The 20,443-nt window shown below is 46.0% G+C and overlaps 3 protein-coding genes across 8 annotated transcripts in view; 2 read left to right on the top strand and 1 right to left on the bottom strand.

The window, feature by feature from the left end:
* Positions 1–6,857, bottom strand: part of LOC1280598 (uncharacterized) — a 34,879-nt gene extending 28,022 nt beyond the window's left edge. The window contains exons 1-2 of one of the 3 annotated variants that reach the window (XM_061658523.1): positions 6,250–6,857; positions 4,007–4,745 (exon numbers count right to left, since the gene is read on the bottom strand). In XM_061658523.1, coding sequence (XP_061514507.1) covers positions 4,007–4,585 — 579 coding nt within the window. In that variant the 5' untranslated portion in view covers positions 4,586–4,745; positions 6,250–6,857. The remainder of the gene's footprint in view (positions 1–4,006; positions 4,746–6,249) is intronic. The other 2 variants (XM_061658524.1, XM_061658522.1) reach the window with 2 other exon arrangements.
* Positions 6,858–14,239: 7,382 nt separating this feature from the next.
* On the top strand, positions 14,240–17,086 carry LOC3291508 (uncharacterized). Of its 4 annotated transcripts, none has more exons than XM_061657416.1 (12): positions 14,240–14,586; positions 14,700–14,770; positions 14,837–14,890; positions 14,956–15,193; positions 15,265–15,356; positions 15,420–15,488; positions 15,558–15,798; positions 15,864–15,955; positions 16,027–16,077; positions 16,142–16,379; positions 16,438–16,529; positions 16,601–17,086. In XM_061657416.1, the coding sequence occupies exons 2-12, from the start codon at positions 14,708–14,710 to the stop codon at positions 17,042–17,044; spliced, it is 1,674 nt and encodes a 557-aa protein (XP_061513400.1). In that variant the 5' UTR covers positions 14,240–14,586; positions 14,700–14,707; the 3' UTR covers positions 17,045–17,086. The 4 variants fall into 4 exon arrangements, with proteins under 4 accessions (XP_061513400.1, XP_061513398.1, XP_061513399.1 ...); XM_061657414.1 differs by having other exon boundaries at positions 14,678–14,770; XM_061657415.1 differs by having other exon boundaries at positions 14,240–14,607; positions 14,678–14,770.
* A 1,188-nt stretch (positions 17,087–18,274) lies between these two features.
* Positions 18,275–19,821, top strand: LOC3291507 (lactoylglutathione lyase). The gene is made up of 4 exons (XM_320453.5): positions 18,275–18,384; positions 18,456–18,568; positions 19,095–19,318; positions 19,425–19,821. Exons 2-4 carry the CDS (start codon positions 18,503–18,505, stop codon positions 19,666–19,668), a joined length of 534 nt encoding a protein of 177 aa, XP_320453.5. The 5' UTR covers positions 18,275–18,384; positions 18,456–18,502; the 3' UTR covers positions 19,669–19,821.
* The last annotated feature ends 622 nt before the right edge of the window (positions 19,822–20,443 follow it).

Here is a 20,443-nt window from a genome sequence, read left to right as displayed (position 1 = left end):
ACTGCCAGCCAATTTAAATCTGGCTCTTGGAAGATGCCAAACCACTCCACTTATTCCTTCTGTTGTGCTCTCCCCTTCCAGCCGTTTCCGAAAAAGGGGGTCCCACCACCGCTGGCTGCAAAGTTGTGTGCCGGATGCTGGGAAAATTTTGTAACACAAAAAAAGGCAACCCAGCTGCCAGCTGTTTATGAAAGGAAGGGTAAAAATGGAGCCGCCGATCCACTGCTGGATCAGCTGGAAGAAGGTGCCCAAAAGAGACGATGGTGCCCGAGAGAGTAAACCAACAGAGATGATGGGAAAACAGCGGGTCTCGGGCGCTTTTTTGGGACCGATTACAACATCGCAAATCTAATAAAAATCGCTCATTGCGTCTGACATCTTGGCTGCCGTCGCCGCTGCCTGCCGGGGGCCCTCTTTTACAGTCGACCGAAAACGGAAAGGATTCTCCCACAAGGATCCCCAACCTCCCTCCCTGCCAATCCGATGCTTATTAGTCAGCCCAGATGTTTGCTCTTCTCAGACGCGGGCAGGCAGCCAGGCAGGTAACGCAGGAGAGGTGTGTACATTCATGGATGAAATTAGAATATTGAATCCCATGTTTTGCGCGAGTTTTTGGACCGCCGCATAAAAAAGCCGGCAAGCAAAAGTGGAAGGGAAGAAAAATTCACAAAAGTTTCTTTAAGGGCTGAACTGCAGGGAGACGGGAAAACTCATCCTCCATTCATCCAAAACCGTGTGCGCTCGGTCGCTCGCGCTATCGGCTAAATTGCCGAGAATTATGCTCACGTCCATCGCACGTCCCGTCCCCCACCCCCCTCCACGCCCCGCGGGAAGTCGCAACGAGTGCGGGGCACGAGATTTTGCGACGAGGCTCATTTAAAATTAATCGCACCGGAGTTCTATTTTCGTAGTGTCATGCACACGGTGGGGAGGGACACCGTCATTTGCCGAACGCAGAGTGTGTGCGAATCCCTGGCGCGTGAACCCAGTCCAGCCTCCGGGGGGCCGGGGCGGCCAATCGATTCTGGGCGCACTTTTGCGAGCAGCGTCTCGATTTGTCGTCTGTGTATGTGTATGTTTTTTTATTCTCTTCATTTAATTTGACTCCTATAATGGAAGCAAAATTAACACAATCTCGAATGTTGTCATGATTGCGACGATCACCATTCACCATTCACACGGTCGGACAGATTCTGAACGTCCGCGCCAGCTCAGAGCGCGGTCTGGTTCGATCGATTGTTGCTGGGGGGAGGATTGAGAACATTATCTAAACAAATCATTATCGACATTTTCCATTCTATGCTATCGAAAGGAGGAGGATAGGGGTTTTACCCAATTTCTTTTCTACTGCATCTCTATTACAAGCAATGCTTTTTCCGAGGCGTGGAGCGATTCAGAAGCATAGCTGCAGGGGTTTGTAGTGAGAAAGAGAATTTAATTTTTACTGGTTAAAATTAATAATATTTTATTTCAGGACTCTAACTGTAGTATCATTTTATCGCAAAAAATCTATTTTGTATCATGGAGTCGTGTTGAAACAATAGCAACTTTAACGCAGCTTCATTGGAACTGCTCTGTGGACAAATGATTAGGCGTGTTATCTAGCACAAGACCGGACGTGTAACAAAATCTCGTTTGAGATTTTTGCTAAATAGTTTTCAACATTGAAATCAATTTTTCATCATAAAAAACGTGTACCATAGAAAAATACATTGAAAATAACACTACACCCCACATATGTGGAAACCACACTGCATCCTCTAGAACGTTCTCTTTTCAACCACAAGATTTTCCCTTGTACACACTCTACTATCCTCCCTCATCGTTTGTATTTTCCCGGAAGCATTGTAATCGAGTTTCGAATTTTGGTCGTTTGCCCGTTTGACCTGATTTGGTTCGATTCTGTATTGGTGCTCGACCGGCTCTAGCAGTAGCATCCCCAGCATCGACAGTGTAGAGAGGAGCAATGCAACCGCGCGCACTGCACACTGCACTCGATGAAAAATGGACGCAATTCTCGCTTGGTTTTGTGGGATTGTGGTACAATTTTGTTTTTGGGAAGTTCGGTTTTTCCTTTTCTTTTGCTACACCCTTCACTTCCCCGGCCCGATTTTGACACCCCGCTGTGGTGTTGGCGGGCCGGAACGAGCCAAAAGTCCGCTGCCGGCAGTTCTTTCGCTTTGTGGATGTGTGTGCCTCGGCCCGCCTAGTTTATGGTTATGGGGTTGCTAGCACTTTCTTTCCTTTTTTTGGAAATTGGAAGAAAGTCCACAGAAGTTCGTATTACACAGCGTTAGAGCTTGAAGTTGGAAACAAGAATGGGATTGAAATTTGGTGGCAAAGGAATTTCACACACACATACACGCGCGCGGTGGATGCACTGGATGTCGCTGGCACAAAGCGAGAGGAGGGACAAAGAGTGGGAAAAGTTTTATTACAGTAACACCACCATCCTAGCAAGCTGTGTGTTTGTGTATGTGGCTGGTTGCTCGCGAACTGAGAGAAAGTGTATTTGGCCGGAGGACAAAGTTTCCCGTTCAAGTTCAAGAGCAACAACGAGAGCAACGAGTTTTGCGTCCTGGGTCGACAATCGCACCAGCAGCCTTTCCAGCCATGGCACACCAGTTGGCACACAAGTGCTGGGGATTGATTTTTGCATTTTTTCTTGCCGCTCTGCCCTGTCTCTCACCGTTTCCCCTTCGTGCTTTTGACCTTCGAGTTTTGCTATTTGCTTCCCGCGAATCTTCCGTATGCGCAAGGACGAAAGCACAGGGGAGGGTGACGGAAATGCCGGCACATAACCGCAGGGAAAAAGGGGAAAGCGGAAAGGGGTTTGCTGGTGATGGTGGTGTTGTCCTTGCCTTCGGGGGATATGGCCGAGTTCTAGATTTATGATGTACTGCCAGCATTCCGGGAAGGGAGGCAGTGCTTTGAGAGGATGCTGTGTGTTTTGTGTGTTGCGCTTAGTGTCGAGTACTCTCTTTCTCTCATCTCGTGCACACTAGATACGCACATCAACACACGTACACGCGGGTACACCTCATTGAGGTGGTTTGTGGAACGGTGATTATTGGCACATTAGTGGCGTTGCTGACAGAGGGAGGGGAGGTGGGATGCTGATTATTAGCCTGGTGACGAGCAGGATGACGATGATTGACAGCCTGACACGGTTTGCACCAGTGTGGTGTGTGAATGCAATGGTGAAATCCAGCCTGTCTGCACGCTAGTGATGGGAAGAGTTCCGAAAAAAGGAGTGGATTGAACCCGTTCATTATATAAAAGATGTGGAACTGCTCCAACACGTTTATATTGGTTAATAATGTAGTCGAGGACAGGACGGCCTGATAGTCTATATGATATATGCACCGGTTCGTACAAGACCGGACGTGATCGATTCTCATCACTTCATTTTGAGAACTTTTGCTGCACTGAGGAACGGAGTTGTTTTGAACCTGATGTTCTCCAATTGGCTGTGCTGTTCCTCCAGGTTTACTCAGGAATTTCCCACCACTAGTGCACACCACACAGTGAGGAGAGTAAGACGAGCTTTGTGTGGGACCAGTTTTCACTTTCACCGAGTGAAGGAGCGGGGCGCGGCTTTGTAACACCGTTAATTGAAAATGTTTATAGCTCATCAACTAAAACTACAACCTAGTGCAGCAGGTAAGGCTATGTGCGCACTGGTCGCATTTGAAGAGAGTGTAGTTTAGATTGATTTTTTGTTTCTTCAATCACACGCACTCACACATGTTAATGGATCGTAAAGAGACAGAGAGCAGCAATAACTTGAAGTGCCCGCTCAAACTGCTTTCCTAATTTTAAACTTATTCCTTCCAAACATTTCCCCGCTTGTGGGCCTATTTTCGTACTAAAGTCAAATACCACAAGGGCATGATCGTGTCTGTCTTTTTGCGTCATTCCAAAAGTCCCACGAGAAACCGAAGGGCGCGAGGGAGGTTCAGGCACCGGATACGATTAATTAGGCAAAAACCCGCGCGACACTTACCAGGCGAACGTCGGGCAGCGCGCTCAGGCCGAGTCCTTCCAGCACGATCTCCTGCAGCTTGGTGTGGTTGATGGCCGCGCCGGAACTGGGCTGAACTTCCACATCGCCACCACCACCACCACCATCATCTTCACTGCCTCCACTGCTAATAATACTGTCGGTGTAGACGTCCGGGTGGCCGATGGTGGCGGCAGCGGCGACGGAAGTCCGAAATGCAGCACGGGATACTGTCTGACTATCACAGATAACTAGGAACAACAGGAACTTGGACAGGAAGCTGACCACACTCGGCACCACCCGGCACCGTACACCGCCCGGTACGACCTCCCGATGGGGAGGCGGAGTAAGAGCAGTGTAGTGATGGTGGTGTGGGTAACTGTACGTGTGTTTTTTGCCCCGCGCTACCGGTGTGTGTAGTGTCCGTCGGAAGCTTAGCGCGGTGGTGCGGCAGGGTTCGTCGGTCGAGCGCATCTCGCAGCGTTCGTCAGGATCGAGATGGCGCCGGTGACTGTTGGATATTAGAGTGGAGTCGCTATCACTACTGCTACAACTGCTGGCACGCATCATCATCATCATCATCGTGGGATGCGATTATTGTGCATTGCTTTTTTTCTGTACACGACACTTTTCTACACTCGCTCACTAAACACTCGCACTGTGCAACGTGATCACTCGCGTGTGTCTGTAGCTTGGGGGAGAGCGGAGATCACTTGCGAAACACTTGCGGAAAGGTCAAATGCTGCAGATTAATGAGAAAGAAAACAAAAACATTTGAGATGTTGTTGAGTCATCCGAGCACGCTATCGACTGTCCACTAGCCAATTCTACCATGTAGTCGCATCGAAGCGGCTTAGAATGTGGCGTGGAAGCGGCAGTGTCGTGCGACAAAAGTCACCCAGTTTGACCCCACGCGTTTTCACCCGGCGTTTTAGGTGATCGGGTTGTATGTGGACAGGCCCGAGACAGGCCGAGCACGCCAAACACGCACACGGTTAGCAGAGCAGTAGGTGGCCACCAACGTGTGTATGTACCGTGCGGGCGGTTGTGTCACATACACCCAGCCGCGGTCCAAATGCGGTCAAAGTAAGTGCAAACACCCAAGGTGGGGATTGGGGGAGGCCCAGGTCGCCTATAAAACGGTAGTGAGAGTCGTACACTGATTACAATTATACTTTCAAATGGGAGGCATTTTCTGTGTGAGTGTGCGCGCGAGGGGGAGGTCTGTGTTCTGGGTTCTGTTTTCAAACACCTTCACCATCGTGCCCTGGGGATGCGGCAGGAGGAGAAGGAGGAGCATGGGAATTGTGTTATGCAAATTGTTGTTGCTCTATAACCAACCAAGAGACCAACGGGAGAGAGACATACGGAGAGAGTCGTCCGTGTGCTGCCTGTACCTTCAAATAATCCCTGCCGGCTATATTGGTCAGGGCGTCTCCTCGCAACTGCAGGGAGGACGCCAGCGTCCCATAAAAAAAACGGTGCGATGTGCGACGGGCGTGCTCTCCCCTGGGGGCGGAAGAGAGAAAAGCCAAACCCTTAAGGGCGCTTGTTTTAACGAGTGCAAGCAAACAACCGCCAATTTGCTGCTAATTTTCACTTGACGGCTTGGACCAAACGATCAACGGCTTCTTTTGGTGCTGTTGTTGAAAAGGACCTCTAAACCGGCCGCCCCAATCGTTCTGCATTCTTGCTGTGCTCGTTTTGTTGGCGTGAAGCGGCAAAGGAATCTGCAGCGCTACAAAAGATATGAAAGGAGACGATTTTTTCGGGCCAAACGTGTGCAACACAACGCGCGCAACCCGATAACGATCTTGATAGCCAGTCTCAAGCGAGGCGGTTTTCAATAAGCTCAATTCTTGGTTTTTTCAATTTTGTTTTTGGCAATGATCACAACACTGTATAAGCATCCTCCGCGCCCTGGCGAGAGGATCACAGGTCAAAAAACAAAAGGAAAGAATGCTGGTGTCTTGTTTTAAACGATCGTTTTTTCTTCTGTCGTCGCTCTCGCGATTCACATCCTGCTTGACTCGTTCGTCTGGTCATCTGATGCACTGTGGCCTTTTTTCTCTCTCTCCCTCGATGCAATACATCACTCACTAGCTGCACACACACACTGGAAGTGAGGTATCCTATTCTCTCTTCCCTTCGATCCACTTGCACTTGCCGGCACTTGCATCAAGTTTCACGATCTTCGCTTTTTAACACGATAACAAACACTTTTTCCAATCGCCCCAATCACTCACAACACACTTGCCGTTTTTTGCGAAGAAGAACGCCTTGCTGCTGTGAAAAACGCCACACAGCTTGAGCCACAGTTTGAGCGAGAGCGAACGATTTGATCAAAACACCGCAAGAACAGTTGCGGTGGTGCTGTCGCGGAAATGCACCGGCGATCACCGGTATTTATGCTGTGAGAAAAACATTGAACACTTGCTTCTTGCTGTGAACCTCCTCCAACTGCTCTCACCACTGCTCACTCGTACCTTATTTAGCCACTGTTGAAAACTGTTCACTTCGGGGCACGCGGTTTGGTTTAGCGGTAGCGTTTCGTTTCGTTTCAATTTTCGAATCGGTTCGAAATGTCGATTTTTGTTTGTTTGTTTGTTTTCTTTTTTTTTTACTCGAATCAATCAATACACTTCCAAATGCCTCTTTGGTTGCAGTTGCGAGTTGCGCGGAGGCAAAATGATGCAGATTTGTTTTGGTTTCTTTAATTTTCACGAGATTTTCCTCCCCTCGATCTCTGTTAGGCTTGTTCGAGCGTGATCGCGAATGTTGCGAACGTGTGAATGTATGTTTCTTTTTCTGGGTCGAGAGCGACCGCGCGAACGAACCGCACCGTCGGAATAGTCGATTTGAACTAGCAGCGGTGTCGGAGGGCTCGGAGCGCACGAACTGGGAAAATCTGTTTGGTACGAACGCACGAACGAGCCCTTGGCGCGATTGGCCATTGCAGGGGTGGCGTTTCGCGAATTTAGTAACATTCCAAAATAGTATGCGTATTCGCATCTTTTTTTGTTAAATGCTTATATTGTATTTAACCTACATTTGACTTTATGAAATATAAAATTCATATTCCTTGTATTTGAATGTTCAAATGTTTGAACTATTATTATTTCTCTTATACTTCTAGCCATTTAGTAGATATTAGTTCTGGCTCTTTACATGTCATTTCATACATCAATGTTATTTACACCTTCAAGGTTCAAAAGACAGCTTGATTTACGACTTATTCTTTTTCTATGGGGAACTATGGCTTAGAAGAATTAAAACAAAAATCATCAACTGGCCTTTATTCTCAAATTTTTCCTATTTCACCGTATTGTACCAGCAACCCTGCATTTGAGCATAACGCGAACGCCTGAAACCCGAAGATGCAACGAAGTTGCCTCGTGGGTATTTTACAGTGCGTGACAAAAATTTTACAAAGTACGTTGCGAGTTGCAACAAACTGAATTAGTTGAGCACTTTCAATTGATGATAGAATGTTAACAGATGGAACAATTAATGAAAAAATCTTTTAAAAACTTCAATGCGCGAAATATAATCACATTGATTTCGTTAAAATAATTCAAAAATGCTCTTGTCTTTATAAAAATGGATCGAATTCCATTGAACTTGTTAATTAGTTACTTGACCAATCGCTTACCAATGCGTCATAGATGGGTGAGTCAAAGAATTTTCTTCATTTTAAGTGATGAAAAAGCGTGAAAGTAGACGGTAATTCGATACTGTTTCACTTAATAGGACAGAATTAGTCCATAATACGCTTGGCCATAGGCACTTGTTCTCCATTTTTCTTTCACCGAATTTACAGCTGATTGCACATGATACATTCTGTTCGAACGTTGTTAATCCTGTATGATAGATATTCTCTCCAAAAACTCATAAAACTTTCCCACACAAAGTGGCACCGACACCGCGCAGCGAACGGTTTTCGAAGGATCGGTGGATTACCGCTCTTCCGCCGCGATTGAAACATCAAACAAACGATTTACATTAATCATACATCTCACCACCACCACACAACGGATTCTTACCGGCTTTGGTGTCAAGGAATGGAAAGAAAAGGGCCCGCTAAAGGTGAACACTTTTGAGGTCATTCCTTGGATTGGGGAAGCGGGAAGCAGGCGGGAGCGAAACCATTGACTTTGACTTCTGGCGTACTTTAATTGCTCCCGAAACGAATCGTCACCGTCCGTCATATGTTCGGGAGGGAGGAAACGAACGAGCAAGTGTGCAGACGCGTGCCTCGTGCGCGCGCGCTTACGCACTGCCCGGGCGTGTGAGGTGAGAACGGTGAACGAGTTGGGTAGATTGTTGCGTGCGTTCGTTAGGACTAATTAATTCCCCCCCTACCTTGGCGCATGCACAGGTCCCGTTGGTACAGGCCGCCGCAGTTGTCGATGGCCCCACCGACCGTGTCAAGCCGGCTGGAAATCGAACTTCCGAGTGAAAGTGAGACGAATTCATTTAGCACTCGAGAGAAGGCAGCAATGACTGCGTCTTCTGCGGTGTCGGTTTGGTCGGGCTTTTCCCGTGACTTACCGTGTCTCCGAAGGTGGTGGCGAAGACTTAACACAGCACTGAGCTCGAAATCTGCTTAAAACCTTCCACCCCAAGGTAAACGAAACATCTCTTTGCATTTAAATAACACTGAAATGGTTCACAAATTTCTCCTTCCTGCCTTCATCACGACACGAGAAAAAAAGGGCTATGCAATCAATTGCTGCTGATGGCGCATACCGAAACGAAGAAGGGCTTTTGACGGCGTAAAATTGAATTTTTTAGGACGGCATCAATCATCGCCCGTGGGCAACACGTGGGAACCCGGCATGGTACGTGGATAATATTAGATTGTGCCTCCCAAACGGGCCATTGCCCATGCGGGGTTGATCGGCAAGCGATGGTCGGCGTGCAATCGTTTTTGGTTTTTTGCTCCCTTGGCGCAAGAGTATTTACGAGCAATCTTTCTTATCAGTGCATCGTGCGGCTCTCGCCCCAATCCCTCCGGGAGTGCATAATCAGACCCGTTATCTATGCGATGGCACCATGATGACGAGGAGGAAGAGGCGGGGATAGTTCTCTGCATCTGCAAGAGTGGAGCATAGCGTTAGTCCATGTTGTTGCACAATAGGAAAAAGGGGAGAGTAGTGCCACGTGGTGTTGCGTGAGCTGATATTCGTCCCCAATAAGATACCGTCGTTTTGGTAAACCGGAGCTACTATTAGAATTAATTAACTCAATTTCAGCGCTATCAGCTGAGCGGTCGGTCGGAAATACCGCCACCTTCTGTGCGCACAGGGCGCCAGCTAATTAGTTTTATCAAACAAAAATCGAACGATACCGCTCTCACCGAGCGAGTGTGGTACCGATCACAAAGTGCCCACAGGTGAGCAACATGTTTGGAATCCCCCCGGCGACCACATCGGACAGATAACGGACAGGTGTAGGTGATACCTCATCATGCGCCAATGTTCTTTTTATTTTATTCAACGCAACACCCAACAATAGCACAAAACATATGACAAATCAATCGTGCGACACCTCCGAACACCTGTGTGCGTGTGCTATCTTTGGCGGGAAACCCTAAACTGCGTGACTTGCCCACGCGCAAAAAAGGAAGCGGAGATTATGCAGAGGAAATAACCCAGCGACGGCGGCAATACACGGCTACCCCGAATGACTTTCTCAGCTCAAGATCCAACACCATCACAAGCAGAACGTGAAAGGTGTGATCATTGTCCAAAAATTGCGCCTTATTCTCACACCCCCCCCCTGGGGCGGGTGGGCGTGTTAATGTGTGACGTCGTTTGCACCTGTAAACAATTTGCCGAGGAAGAAGAAGAAGAAGAAAAAAAGGTGGGAAGATGCGCAAACACGGGATTGGAATGTTTTGTACGAAATTCTTTCCGCCAGCGCATTCCGCTTCGCATATCTCGGACGGTTGCGGAAGCGCGCTGTGCGTGTGAGGGATGTGACTCAGCCGCCGACAACGATTCCGGAAGTTAGTGGGGCGCGAACGCAGGAAGCGTAGATCTCTTCCGTTGCAGTTTTCTATCGAGCAGATCGAGCAGATCATTATCCGGCCGAATGTTATCGGAGAAGGTAAAAACGGTTTGGGGTTCGTTGTCTCCGTTGTCGCGTTTTTGGGCGATGGAGACGAACCTTCTGCATAAAAATGGGGGAAGAATTTAGATTTTATGCGAAAGTGTCGTAAACCTTTTGGTGAGAGGGGATGTATAATTTATGCTTTTTTAGACAAACTTATAATAAAGAGCATTCCCCCCTTTTAATAATCATTAAACAAAAAAATGCATTTTTTAAGAAGGATAAACCGTTTCTTGAAACACGAAAGTTGTACACCCCTGGATGCAGAAAAGTGTTAACGATGTGTGACCCAAAAAAGAACCCGTATTGAAAACGGAATCGAAGGATTCTAGCTATTCGACACCTTTATCCGGCGCGGAGGACAAATTGGCGGAGAAAATTGCCCAAAAGGAAGGAAAGGTTTGCAAAAAAAAAGCACACAACTAGACAATTTATTCCAACGGTAGTTTGTAAGAATTGGCCTGTATTTTTTAGTTTATCGTTGATTTCCGTGCGTGGTTTTGAGGAGCAATAATTGTAGATCACACCAAGCCGCCAACAAACCTCTGGCAACCCGGTTATTGTTAATAATGCATTAAAAAGTGTGTGTGTGTGTGTATTTTCTTCGCTTTCCTTTAGTGAGCAGCTATTAGGATTGAACCTTCTTTTTTTCATGGAATTGTTTATGCATCTTTCATCCAGCTGACAAGCGTCAGTAGCTCAGCAGAGGCACCAAAAAGCGTTAAGAATACGATCAAATCGAAACACACGGAAGCAATCTTCCTTTGTTGCTTTCTGCTTGAGCTTAACTTCAGGATCAAATATCGCATCGGTAGCTGTGCCGGGACAAGATGGGACAAGATTAGAGTGCAGAGAGATAGCATCAGACACAGGCCCTTAACATAGTTATCGGGTTCGAATCGACATCTCCAACAAACCATGACAACCATCAGGATTCTGTTGTGAGTACCTTCCGAGATGTGGTGGTCAGCCGTCGTCGTGTGGTCAGTACCAGCGTGTGGCATTAGGAGTACCTTTGCTGTTGAAAATTGATAGCCAGCCTCCCATTGCAAATGGGCTGAAGAGCTGCAATTAGCCCATTTCAGTAGGACGGTGGGACCCCGGAAACACGAAAACAAACTCGTAAAGCAAAAGCACACACACACAGCACAGCCAGCTTGTTTGTGTTCGGGTGTGTGTTTTTTCCGCCCTAAAATCCTTATTTTTGCGACATCAACAAAAAACAAGACGCACAAATGACCCATGTGTGGACTGTGGAGATGCACCGTTTTAATGACCCTTCGCATGCAATGAAAGTGTACGGGCAAGGGTTCGTCCCTTTAAGCCGGTCCTAATTCGACTTCTTCGTCCTCCCCTCTCCCCCACGCGCCGTAACGCACTAATTGAAATCGCTTCCCAGCCCTTTTCGGTGGAGAGCGCGGTCCTCATCCATCCGTCCCATAAATCACTGACCATCATGGGGCGCTCGGAAGCTTCCCGGTCTGGTGCATTTTTTGTGTTTTTGTTTTGTTACTGCCCCATCTTTTCAAACTCATCGTTGATCCCGAGATGTGGCGTCGCTTCCCGCCCAAAAAAAATAAGCAAAAAAAGGAAGAAAAAACGAATAACAACACACACACGCGTACCAACGATGATAGGTCGAAGCACACCATGATTCTGCCAGGTGCGTTGCACTGTAAAGGTAAGGGAAGATGTTGGAGTGTGAGCCCTTTTACGGGAGGGGCATTACACCACACCCGTTGCCCCTTCCTGGTGGGTGGTGGCAACATACAAACAGAATCGGAAAGACGAAAACGATAGTTAAAATGAACCCCCAAGTAGGAGTGGTGAAAAGGGGGGACGTTTTTTTTGTTAGTTAGTTTGGGAGATATGTGGGAAATGTGGGAAACCGGAGCAGCTGGGCTTAAAGCGGGCTGGCGTGCGATAACGCGCGTCCGCGAGTGCACCACGGTGAGAGAGAGAGAGGGGACGCATCGCGCATTGGATGGTGCGGAATGAAAAATGTCGTTTTTGTCTCGTTTGTTTTTTAAATCTACTGTTCTGTTCCAGTTTTTTTTGCCTCTTTATCGTGTGTGTGTGATGGGGGGCTTCGTTACAGCGTCCTCTTCTTGGGGTCGACTGGTGGTGATTATACTACCTGTGCGCATCCCGAGAGCCCTACGAATTGATTCCCTACTGACCTACATTCGGACAGCAGCAGCAGCAGCCGCAGCCACAGCGCCAGAAGCACACATATCGCATGCAGCTTGGTACACAGAAATTCCAGGAAATTCCAGGGAAGGGCATTGGTTGTCGGACGGTGGTGAGAGTGGTTCTGTGTAAAATGTTGAGCACTTTTCATGCAACGAATTTGAACGATGCTGTCCATGTGGATGACCACGCGCTGTCGGTGGCAAAGGACGCAAGGGCAAGGATTAAGCGTCGCGTACTGCGTAATTAATTACGTGGGAAAAGTCTTTTTTTTCCTCGAGGAAGGGTAACAAAAACACGTTGCACGAGATAACGGTGGGATAGTAAAACCGTGCATTACGTTTTCGGTTTTATTTACTCGTGAATTACCTGTGCAGACCTGCGTCCTGGCGGGAGTTTGACACTCTGAATCATTACCGTTATCATCATGACGTCGGTGCATTTTGGTGACGAATGGCGACGGTTTCTCATTTCGCTGGTCCGATTAGCTACAGAAACTAGGATTAGGTGACGTCTGTTTTCCTGTGATTAGTACTGGGTTTAGTGGGTTTGTTAGCTTTTGTTTTGTTTTCCTGGAAATCATTTTGCGTCGCAAATGACAATGACGAAAGGGGCCCTTTCATTGCTGCCGAAACGTCATCGAAGGGAAGAGATCGATCGATCGCTATCCAAGCCATGTTGTGACTCCATTCAAGGCTGACGCTGGTGGTAAAAGGGATCGGCGGATTTTCCCTTCCATGTGTGGTGTGTGCCTTTTTAGCTTTGCCTTCGCTTCCGCTTTCGGGCTTGTGATTAATGGCGCAAGCAATTTGTACTGCTCGTCTGTGTCTGCGTGCAGTTTTTTGCTGTGTGGTCCAGGCTCATCAACAGCATGCGCCTTAAAGCATCACCACCCCCCTGGCGTAAAGTCACGACTGTGTAGTAGAACAATAGATATTGAAGGGATTTTTTTTCGAATGCATACATGCCGGAAAGGGTCTCTCTTTTTGGGAATATTCCAAGCAGCAATCATTTGTTGCAGCAGTGAGCTTGAGCCCTTATTGCGGTCACTATTTTCATCAGCCATCGAGCGTGTCTGTCACAATAAAACATCAACCAAAGCATGATCATCGGTTGAGGAAGCAGACAGATTGGGTTTGCTCTCGATCTATTGCTAACAGTACGAAGGGCTCTTCTCCTCTCTGTCACGCAATCCTACCTTTTGTGTGTGATTAATTGATTTCTAAATTATGGTGTCAATTGTGAGCAAAAAGGAAGGTGCTAAACACTCGCGAAATGCGGGGATGCTATCGGTAAATTGGTTGCAAACTCTGCTGGTGCAGATCATTCATTGATGGATCAAAATCAGCTAATCAGCCAGTACGTTCAGCAGTTGGTCACGTAAAGTGTGCGCCTCATCCGGGTGGTATGAAAAATGAGCTTAGAACGTAGAGTATTTGATTTATCAGAACATGAAGGCAAGCAAATGAATCGATACTGGCCACAAAGGCCTGGTTGTAGTAATTCTCCATTAATGAATGGTTTTGAAAGGAACTGTCAGCAAAAATGGCAACGGTTCTTTAGCGAGTTTATGTAGGATCAGTTATACTTTCCCAATTTTGATATTTTACAGCACGGTGCATGTTTGGATATATTACTTAAAAGCTTATATGAAATAGAAAAACTTTTAAACCTTAATAAATACTTCTGCTGCTTAAAAATACAAGCAATGTTTAAATTTCTAGAATCAAATACTGATTGACCTATTGAATGGATTTTCAGTATTGTTCGGTTTTTTGTGTGTTTACACCGTTTCATTAATTAAAAGTAATGTTCACATTTAACAAGCAACGAACATCGTTTTAACATTTAACGTCGAATTGAAATAATAACGTATATGAATCTTGAGTAGTCCTCGTGTAGACGGCCCTTCAGCAACAGCTGTCGTACAATGTATTAACCTTGACAGCTGTTTTGCCGGGCGTAAACACAAGCGTACACGAAAACTTGCAACTGGCAATGGTAGTGTTTTCTCAATGGTTTTTTTGCATCAATGGATTATTCTGGATTAGTTATCGGCGAAGGTTGAGTGAAGAAAAGCATAAGTTCGTAGCGATATAGGATTTATCACCATTTCGTCTTCCCATACCGTTTTCTATGGGAATTCAAATCAAATCGTCCAGAAAGCATCTGTCAAAAATGCCGTCCGCGCGCCTCAAAACATAAACAAACTAACAGCCGATCGGGAAACGAATCGATGAAGCGCGGACCTAGCTGAAGTGATTTAAAAGAAATATGTTGTGAGTAGCTTTGGGCAATAAGTATGTGGTATGAAGTGTTATAGAGATGCGACTTCGATGTAGTCCATTCATTTTCTTCTTCTTTTTCCAGCTATCCATGGGAATGTTAACAGATCGCAACATGTACGAAGAAGAGTACGATGAGGCTGCAGAGATGCTGGTGGTTTACGATCCCGAACCGGAGGTAAAAGCGCTCTTAAAAACAACCATAATAGACACAATTATAATACTATTTTTGTTATCTTTGTAGATCGATTATACCAGTTCAATCTTGCCGCAAAAGACGCCGTTGGACGAGCATAGCGTAAGCATGAATCGACTGTTTGATGTAAATTTTTTGGTCGTTTGCTAACGCCATTCTTTCGGCAGTACTTTTTCTCCGCAGAAAGGACCCTAGAACTGATTGCCATCGTTGAGAGTGAACCATTTCTATGGGATAAGACGCAGCTCGATTACAAGAATGTAAAAATGACTGAAAATGCCTGGCGCATGGTAGCGTCCAAGATGGAGCTTGACGTGGAGGTGTGCAAGGAGAAGTGGACCTGTCTGCGGGCCCAGTTTCGCAAGCTGAAGCGAAGAATGATACAGTCAAGCCAGAATGGAACAGGTTTGTTATATGTTTCGGCTGTGGCTTGTGGGCAAGATTCGTTACAAATATTATGTATTGTTGGCTTGAAGGCACGGACGAGATATATCAACCATCCTGGTATGCGTACGAAGCAATGGCATTCCTAAACGAAGCAGTGGAATGTGAAGGTGATACAAATACGGTAATGTTGCACCATTTACATATAGAGTTTGTATTTGATTGAATTGTATTTCTTTTTCAAAAGGTTGATGGAAACAACACCCAATACTGCACAGCAAACACGAAATTGAAGCCACCGTTAGACGAGTATGCAGTGAGTGGTCATAAAATATCAAATGGTCAAATATTAGCAAAAATATGTTTCCAATTCCCCTTTTCCCAGCATTCCCTTTCGCGGGAAAACACCCTTGAGCTTGTTTCTATCATTGAGGGCTTGCCTGTACTGTGGAATAGAGCAAACCGTGACAACAAGTACACGAAAAAGGCTGACGATGCATGGAAAGAGGTCGCTAGAAAGATGAGCGTGGATGTAGACGTCTGCAAAGAAAAGTGGGCTGCAATGCGTGCCCAATTCCGCAGAATCAGAGGAAAGGTTTTACAATCAACTAGCAAGGAGGGATCAGGTAAATGGCGGAGTGCATTATACTCTTTTGTTGGATAGTGCACATGTTCTATTGTTTAATAATAGGGTCCGATCAGATATACCGACCTTCCTGGTATGCATACGAAGCCATGACATTCCTGAACAGAGCGATGGATTATGGGAAAGCATCGAATATGGTAAGATGATTTTATATTTAAATTAGTATCCACAATGTGATCATCTTACTTTATCTTTTTTATTTTCAAAGACGTATGGAAACATTCCTGAAGGAACAGAGGCGACGTTTGTTGAGAATAATGTAAGTGCATTGTTAACATGTGTTACGTTTTTGGCCTCAATGCCCCCGTTTCGCCGTTTTGTAGTACTTTCTTTCGAATGAAAACACGCTGGAGTTCATCGCGGTTGTGGAGAGCCATCCGTTGCTGTGGAACAAAGCACACCCCGACTATGGGAATGTTAAAAGGCTGGAAGATACCTGGCAGCTGGTAGCCGATGAGATGGATCTCGACGTAGAAGACTGTAAAGACAAGTGGAATTCGCTGCGGGCTCAGTTTCGTCGCCTAAGGAGGAAAATTCTACAATCAAGCGAAGATGCAACAGGTATGGGATTGAATTGTTTGATCTGTACGAGGCTTTTATTTTTCACATACTTTCGCAGGATCGGATCAAATATATCAACCATCCTGGTATGCGTACGACGCCATGACATTCTTGACTGATGTGATTCAGCATGGCAAAGCAAAGAAACGGGTAAGTCATATACAGCGTGTAATTTCACATGGTACTGATCTTTATTGCTGTTATTTTAAATTCTCGTTTAGCGTTTATCATCTCCACGGCCAAAACCAGAACCTCAATCGAATTCAAATGCTCCGCGGACAGCAACCGTACGCAAGAGCGATGATGGATTTTTCCTGGATTCGCTCGAGATTCTCAACGCAGATGATGATGAAGACCAGGAACAGTTATCTAGCATCGATGGGTCACCGTATCCTTCCGATGACGAGGAAGAGGAATATCTTGAAGAGCAGGAGCAGCTATTAGTAGAGGAGAAACCCTGTGATGATGGTGAGGATCTTTCGCCGACGGAAGAGGGTACAGAAGCCTCCAGTCGTCAACCGAACGATAGTGAGCGACAGCGTATAGCTCCCTTCATTGAAATCCTTTCCCAACGATTGCTGCGGAAGGAAAAAGCGCAACTAGAGGAAATAGAAAATGAATTGTTAAAAGTACTGAACAAATACCCAAATGCTCGAATAGACTAAGAGCATGCCAATAAAATGGGAGATTGAATTCGGTAGCAGAAATAACGGTAAGTTTGTTTTTGATTCACCATAGTTATGAGGGTTCACCCTATGCATCGCTCAACACTGACAGTGTGAACAGTATGTCGTAGGGCAAGGCGAGGGGTTTTAACCCAAATAGCCAGCTCGTACTTTATAGCTGATTTAGGGCTGTTTAACGAAAAATCGTTCCGATGTCGTACTTTGTAGCTGATTAAGAGATAGACGGTACTTTGCGGAACTATGGAGCTTTTTAACAGGCACATGGTACTCTTTGGAACTTTGCGGCTGATTAGCACTATGTGTAGGGTTCACGATGGAACTTGAAGGCTTGTTAAGAAACGGTACTGAACTTGGTGGAACTTTATAGCTTTTTAATGCATGACATCGGTTCAAGGTGGCTCTTGTCAAAGTGTCAAAGACGGACGACGGCAATAATCTCATTGCTGCTGCACAAGTTAGATTCGTTAATTGAAGAATGAATATTGAGGGAAGTGATTGTGAATTATCAGTAAATTGTGTAAAATTTTTGTAATTCATCAATACAAAAGTTTAAAAAAAAATACATATGTGTTTAAACGAAACAAATCTTGTTGTTTATTTCATCGATGACGCTTGCTTGAAAATAAAACACAAAGAAAAATAATCCCTGGCATCGTGGCATAAGGAAGCTGCTTAGGCGCTGTTTGAAAGACCCACATAGAACTTTGATGCTGTTTATCTACTGCAAAAGGCGAATTAGAGCAGCGATCTTTAGCGTACCAAAATGAGCTGCTTAAGCAATTCTGGCTATTTGGGAATGTTTAATGTTTATTGTCAAGGGACTACTATAGCCCCCCCCCCCCCCCCCCTGCGTTAATCTAGGTGCTGCTCCACCTGCTCCAGCCTTCTAGCTTGCTGGGTGGTCCTGTGCGTAGTGTTAAAAGCATAACATGTACGAACAAGCGAGAGCGACGGAGCGATGGTCAAACACATGAAATGAAAACGCTCTGTGTGGGGGACAATGAAGAAGGAGGTGAAGGGGAGTGATGGAAAAATATTTATTTTTTTGGCCTTTTATTTTGTCCACCAACATAATCGCACACCAGCGCGAGCTTTTTGGTGACCATCTTGAACCCTGCAAAACCCTCGCTCGAAACGTCAAAACCCTCACAATGACTTACAAAAATGCTCCCCAGCGAAGGAAGATCGCACCGATTAGGAGCGTTAGCGAGCTTGTGAAAACTGTCGTTTTTGTTTAGCGGGGAACTGTCATTTGGACGCTTTCAACGGGAATAATACAACAAATCCAATTGGATTTAACTCCGCAGAATTGTTGGAAGGTACCAGACGCTTTCTTCTCGCTGTGCAACATTATTTAATTGATATTTCAATCCGTCCGTTCCTTTTGCAGATTGTATTGTGCCTTAGCAAGTGGAAGAAAGCCCAACATCCAGCAAAATGAGCGAAGGACTGACCGACAAGGAAGCGAAGGAGCTGCTGAAGCTGCCGGATGCCGACACAAAGGTACGAGAAAAGGCTCAATAATGCTATCATTTCCTTAGAAATCTATTAAATTTGGATCTTTTACTCATTATCCACCTTCGTACTTCTCGTAATAAGTATTCTAGTGTTAGAAAAAGTATTATCTCATCGCTACAATGTCCATTTCCGCGTGTTGTTTACATTGAACTCGTACGCCTTTACGTATGCCGGTTACATTTCGCCCCCGGCCCGTGGCCCTTCCTCGTATTGTATAATGCTTTTCACTATTTTTATCACACCATGGTGCAATTTTAATCGTTCACATTCCTATAATGGACGATTGCAGCAGCGAATGGTCAAACGTTTTACAGCCAGAGCGTCCCCACGACCATTCGGGATGTTTACCATAAAACCCCGCATTATCTTATCGCTTGTGCAAGAGCACTCTCATGCGCCCAATTCCTACCGAGTCATTGCCATCCAACTAATCACTTCACTTGTTTGAAAATCGATCGTCTTTTTCGTTTTTAATGTTTTTTTTTTATGACACCATGACTTCCGGCTGCAGAACTTCCTGTTCCAGCAAACGATGTACCGCATCAAAGATCCGCGTGCATCGCTCCCGTTCTACAACGAGGTGCTCGGGATGAACTTGCTCTGCAAGCTGGACTTCCCCGAGGCCAAGTTTTCGCTGTACTTTATGGGCTACGAGGACATTGCCAACCAGCCGTCCGATCGTAAGGAATGCGTTCAGTGGGCAATGAGCCGGAAGGGCACCCTTGAACTCACCCAGTAAGTACCACCGCCATGAAGGAAAGGAGGAAGGCACTCTCATAAAAAAAACGATGCGATAATGGTTGATGTGTTCTTTTATTTCTTTGCCTCTCTCTCTTTCTAGCAACTGGGGTACGGAGAACGATGCCGAATTTAAGTACCACAACGGTAACAGTGACCCGCGCGGCTACGGTCACATCGGCATCATGGTGCCGGACGTGAAGAAGGCGTGCGAGCGGTTCGATCGGTTGGGCGTCGAGTACGTGAAGCGCCCGGACGAGGGACGCATGAAGGGTTTGGCCTTTATTAAGGACCCGGACGGCTATTGGATCGAGATCTTCAACGCATCGACGGTGCAAACGCACTAAAACAGTTGTGGTCTTTGTTTTTTAATTGAATTTATATACTTTTCATTATCAAGCGATAACGTCGGAATCGGAAAACGGGCAAATAATTAAGGCGTATGCGGAATGTGCAGAATTAGAAGGGAGAAGAATAAAAACCACCCAAGCATATTAAAATTTGCAGCATGGATCGAGAATGAGAGTTAAAAATATCACGTGCTCCCCGTTTTTGGTTCCAGATGCGGTTTTTTGGATTTGCGATGACACGACGAAGCGCGTCTCAGCAGCTGTCTCGGTCCGTTATTAGGCACAGCTTGTTGAAGATGGGCAGCAGCGCCTAGAACCGCACGAAACTTGAATGGAAAATAGCACCAAAATAGGAAGCCCTTAACCTCACCATGCATCCATCTGCAGTTTGCAGTTGTTGATGCATTTTCGCATGAGCGGTAAACCCTTCACGCCAGAATCACTGTCGCCATTGAATGAAAGCGCACCGGCTTTTAGAATGGGAAGGGATTTTCGTTGTGAGCGACCAAACGTGACAAACGATGCGCAACTGCTGTCGCCGCAGCCCCGCTGATTAAGTGTTGGTGCGAGCGAAGTTCGCTTTGCGCGCACCACTGGAAGCGTTGCTCGGTTCGGATTATCCTAAAATAGGAACGCCCATAAACGCAGCTGTCTGGTCGTTAGTGCAACAGCATTCGTACGATGATAGTTTTTGCTAAAGTTGAAACATTTTAAATTATTTTTTTTTATGTTTTACAGGCCAAGAAACATAAAATGAAAGCGTTACTTTATC

Source organism: Anopheles gambiae, chromosome 3 (genome assembly GCF_943734735.2).
Source record: "Anopheles gambiae chromosome 3, idAnoGambNW_F1_1, whole genome shotgun sequence".
Taxonomy (NCBI): Eukaryota; Metazoa; Arthropoda; class Insecta; order Diptera; family Culicidae; genus Anopheles; species Anopheles gambiae.
Note: the sequence above shows the minus strand (reverse complement) of the source record. Positions and strands in the feature narration are given on the sequence as shown.